Raw genomic sequence first — 5,000 nt, 5'->3', positions numbered from 1 at the left:
TGAAGACCAGACGAGCTGCAGCATTCTGGATCATTTGTAGAGGTTTAGTTGCACATGATGGAAGTCCAGCCAGAAGAGCATTGCAGTAGGGATGGCTCGATACCACAATTTTGGCTTCGGTACGATACCAGAACCTAATACCTCGGTATCGATACTAAATCGATACCACAGGTTTAAAAAAAACAGTCTCAAAATTTAAGTGACACTTAAAAAACACTGCTTGAAATTCTCCACTACCAAATGTGCAAAGAAAGTGTATCAAATTGTAAAAAAAAAAAAAAAATCAGTCAGGGAACATACAGTAGGTTAAATTTTGATTTTGAAAAAAAAAAAAAACACTGAAATTATACAATTAAAATAGGTTAATATCTAATAATAATAGAATAATGAAATGACATGTAAACCATTAGCTGTCATGCATCAACAGAGAATAATCAACATTTATTGCATTTATTCATCTTGGTTTGGTTACTGTTTGGGTTCATATTAGTTTAATGCATTGCATAAAGTAATGTTAACATGCTAAAAACATGTATTAGTAAATTTAATTTTCTAGGTCATTTTAATTACTGATTGATATAGATTAATAAATGCTATATTACTGTTAGGTCAGGTTACCTAATGAATGTTGACAAATGTAGCTTAATTGTAATATTAGTAATATTCATATTAGTAATATTACTCTCTCCCTTTCTCGGCTTATTCCTCTAGGGGTCAGCACAGCGGCACTAATATGCCATTCATTTTACTATCACTAATACTAAAATTAATATTATTCACATTTTTATTCTTTATTCATTCAAATTCAATTAATATATGTTTGTTTGAAAGTGCAAAAATGATGAGACCTAAACTAATTGGTTCTAGCGTGTCATGCAAGCAGATTTGAGCCTTCGTGTTTACCGTATCATATATAATTGATAAGCTCTTATGCATGTGCGCTGTTCAATGTTCAATAAAAGTCTAAATTAAATCAGTTGAATGATGGACTAACCTGTCGATCTCTGAACTCTTTGAACAAGTCAAGATGAGCAACTGACGAGTGCTAGGCAGATTTGATGTGTTGCCTCCCCGTTTGCAGAGTGGTGCATTGAGATCTGTTTCTTTACTTTTCTCATTACTTTTGTTGGCAAAGTAATGCCTTATTTCTCAGAGCAGTATGAGTGTGTGCTCTCTCTGTTTATTAATTTCGGGCGTGTAGAAATTCGAATGAGCTTCGTTTGATCCATCGTCTTCCTCCGTTTGCCGGTTTCGCGTGACCCGCGTCAGTTTAGGGAGCGCACTGCCGCCTAGCGGTGAACTTCGAAACAGCAGCGCATCAAATACCGAATTGAACAAAATTATGATATTGTACCGTTTGAAATATAATATATACCGGTATTTTTGCAGTACCGGTATACCGCGCATCCCTACATTGCAGTAATCAAGCCTAGAAATGACCAGGGCCTGGACCAGAAGTTGTGTTGCATGCTCAGTTAGGAAAGGCCTGATCTTCCTGATGTTGTGCAGTGCAAACCTGCATGATCGAGCTGTCTTTGTAATGTGGTCCGTGAAGGTCAGCTGATCATCAAAGATTACTCCGAGATTTCTGACCGACTTTGATGGGGTGATTGAGGAAGAATCTACACTGAGACCGTCGGGCGTAAAGATGGCGGCGCAAAGCTACAGTGACGTCATGTGACCCGAACGAATTGATTTCTGCCATCATATCATCACTACGTCTGATTGGCCAGTTAACAGAGGCTGCGTCTGATTGGCCAGTTAACAGAGGCTGCGTCTGATTGGCCAGTTAACAGAGGCTGCGTCTGATTGGCCAGTTAACAGAGGCTGCGTCTGATTGGCCAGTTAACAGAACTAACTAAAAGAATTTCAAATCACATCAATCAAATATTACACTTTTATATCCACTAATTGAGCTAATTTAAATGTGATAAATGAAGCTGACTGACTGACGTGTGTGTGTGTGTGTGTGTGTCACAGAAGCTGCAGGACTTCCACAGTCTCCGCTGTCCAGGATTATCCGCCGACGACCAAACGCTCCACAGTGATGTCACGCCAATCAGCGCAGAGGACTCCCTCATCAGCAAATCAGAGGCCAGCTGGGCGGGGTCGAAGGAGCGGTGGGCGGGGCTGTGCAGCAGGAGGGGGCGGGACTTATTCCCGCTGGGGGGAGAACTGGACATCGAGCAGATCGAGAGGAACTGAGGATTCTGGGGGATTATTATGGGATGGCCTTCAGTAAGTGCAGGAGCACAGGTTATCGACTCAGGGTGGAGGACGTCACGACGGATTCCGACAACATGAGAACACACACGTATACACACACACACACTCACACACACGTTGAAGGGCTTCAGATGTGTAACAGTAGTAATATCAGGTAATCGAGTTCCTCACTGGTGAAAAAAGCTATAGAACTATTTTTGTGTTTTGTACGTTGAGCTGCGGATGCGCTCGAGTCTCTAATAAACGGCTGGATGGGTTTGTAAGAGCGCCTCTGTGTGACTGATTCTCCCGCACATATACAAGTGTGTGTGTGTGGCAATATTTTCCTGATATTTATGCAAATACCAGAAATAATGTGAATAAATCACATTACTGTAATGCTAATCTGCTTTTTGCATTTTATTCATGCTGGTTCTCTACACACACAGAGAGTCGGGAGCGTCCGTGAGGATTCCCACTTTATTACATTAATGTGCTCAACTATAGTGAAAATAATGTCAGTGGAATTTATCTTAATGCTCTCAGGGTTTGTAATATATCTGTCTTTTGATATTTGGATGAAATATGACTGTTCACACACACACTTACACTCACTGTATTTTAGGAATATGTACCAGAATAGAAAGTCTAAGCCCCTCACATCACTCACTTCTGCACAAATGCAGCGATTTCCTGTTCAGCTGAGAGCACTTCCTGTGAAGGGCTCGTGTGTCTCCCTGAGGTCCTGTAGACGAGACCATTTCCACAGTGAGCTCTGATCTCAACAGGAAACACTGATCAAACACACAGGAAGTTCATTCATCGCTGTGTTGCTTCACTCAAGGTCTCGGGCTTTTGTTGATGTTGGTTTCAGGAGCCCAAACGCTGTTGCTATGGAGACCTGTCTGTGTGTCTGCAACACAGGTGTGTGTGTGTGTGTGAACGCCCGTCTGATTATTCCTCACTTCCTGTCCAGCAGGATGGACGTCATCATGTTTTCATCATTCCCAGACCTCATTCCAGGGTTTCATCTCTGTTGTTGTGAGGTATAGTGTGTGTGTGTGTGTGTTGTGAGGTATAGTGTGTGTGTGTGTGTGTGTGTGTGTGTGTGTGTGTTGTGAGGTATAGTGTGTGTGTGTGTGTGTGTTGTGAGGTATAGTGTGTGTGTGTGTGTGTGTTGTGAGGTATAGTGTGTGTGTGTTGTGAGGTATAGTGTGTGTGTGTGTGTTGTGAGGTATAGTGTGTGTGTGTGTGTGTGTGTTGTGAGGTATAGTGTGTGTGTGTGTGTGTGTGTGTGTGTTGTGAGGTATAGTGTGTGTGTGTGTTGTGAGGTATAGTGTGTGTGTGTGTGTTGTGAGGTATAGTGTGTGTGTGTGTGTTGTGAGGTATAGTGTGTGTTGTGAAGTATAGTGTGTGTGTGTGTTGTGAGGTATAGTGTGTGTCGATGATCATGTGATCCTCCAGAATGAATCACAGATCTGTGTGTGTTTACAGGAGCAGCTCTTATTCACTCATTACACTTCAACAATAGACGTGTGAGTGTGTTTGAGAGAGAGTGTGTGTCTGAGTGAGTGAGCGTGTGTTTGTGTGTGAGTGCATTAGTGTGTGTGTGTTTGAGAGCGAGTGTGTGTGTGTGAGTGCATTAGTGTGTGCGTGTGTGTGAGAGTGTGTGAGTGCATTAGTGTGTGCGTGTGTGTGTGCGTGTGTGAGTGCATTAGTGTGTGCGAGAGAGCGTGTGTGTGAGTCCATTAGTGTGAGTGTGTGTGTGTGAGTCGAGAGAGAGTGTGTGTGTGTGTGTGTGTGTGACCTCTGACCCAGTTTGACACAGATCTGCTCTCTGTTCTCCAGTTTCTCTCGGCACAGATTTCCAGTTATTGTCCTGAATGGAGAACAAACAGACACACACACACACACACTTCAGCAGTGACGGCACACACACGTGTCTTACACAGTTACAGTGTGACATTAGTTTAATGACAGTTAAAGCACGTTTATTTATCATCAAAGTATCATAAGTGCAATACAATGTGTTTAATATGTGACGTGTTGTGCGGTGTTCAGGGTCTGGAGATACGAGTGTTACACACACAGGCTCACACACACCGTCAGGATATGAGGAACATGTTATAGATAGTGCTGCCGCGATTAGTCGACTTAGTCGACGTAATCGACCATGCAAATTAGTCGACGGCAATTGTTTTACTATTGACCGCTATTTATTTTTGGTCTCCCGTCACAAACGGCTCACTGTAATTCACCTCCACACACCAGTCTGTGCGCCGTGCGCGCCCTGCTGGTTTATCTGCTATCATTTTTCTTCACGTTCCCGCCCGCCTTCACTGCTTTGATATGAAAAATTGCGGAGGCAGGAGACGGAGCTTTCACAGTGGGCTCGTTTGCTGCAGTCCGAGCGCGAGCGCGATTGTTCCCGGCGCCCCCCGCAGCGTTGGTCTGGTTTCACACTCAATTCTATCGAACCCTGTTGAGTTTGCATGCATCTTATGCCATCGCAAACGTGCACGGCGCATGATAGAAAACAGAACGCGGGTCAATATATTGTGTTTTTCAAACGGACTCTTTTGAGGAGACAGTGGATTTCCAAATGTGTTGCCCTGATTGCACGCGCAATGCGCGAATACACTGCAGACTCAACTCTCGCGTATCCAAGGTAAATCATCATCACTATCATCCCTTACATGTGTTTTATTTAACTAAATGCATCATAATCAGCTAAAACGCATGGGCAGGTTACTTAACTTCCTGAACAAGCGCTCCCGAGTCCGTGTTGCTTTCAC

At 43.2% G+C, this 5,000-nt stretch overlaps 1 protein-coding gene across 3 annotated transcripts in view; it reads left to right on the top strand.

Moving 5' to 3' along the window:
- Positions 1 to 2,489, top strand: part of fam53b (family with sequence similarity 53 member B) — a 20,769-nt gene extending 18,280 nt beyond the window's left edge. For all 3 annotated transcript variants that reach the window (XM_056233769.1, XM_056233770.1, XM_056233771.1), the window contains exon 5: positions 1,981 to 2,489. In XM_056233769.1, the coding sequence (XP_056089744.1) occupies positions 1,981 to 2,205 (225 nt within the window). In that variant the 3' untranslated portion in view covers positions 2,206 to 2,489. The remainder of the gene's footprint in view (positions 1 to 1,980) is intronic.
- The last annotated feature ends 2,511 nt before the right edge of the window (positions 2,490 to 5,000 follow it).

This window comes from Rhinichthys klamathensis, unplaced genomic scaffold (genome assembly GCF_029890125.1).
Source record: "Rhinichthys klamathensis goyatoka isolate OS25496 unplaced genomic scaffold, OSU_Roscu_1.1 h1tg000377l_1, whole genome shotgun sequence".
Classification (NCBI taxonomy): Eukaryota; Metazoa; Chordata; class Actinopteri; order Cypriniformes; family Leuciscidae; genus Rhinichthys; species Rhinichthys klamathensis.
Note: the sequence above shows the minus strand (reverse complement) of the source record. Positions and strands in the feature narration are given on the sequence as shown.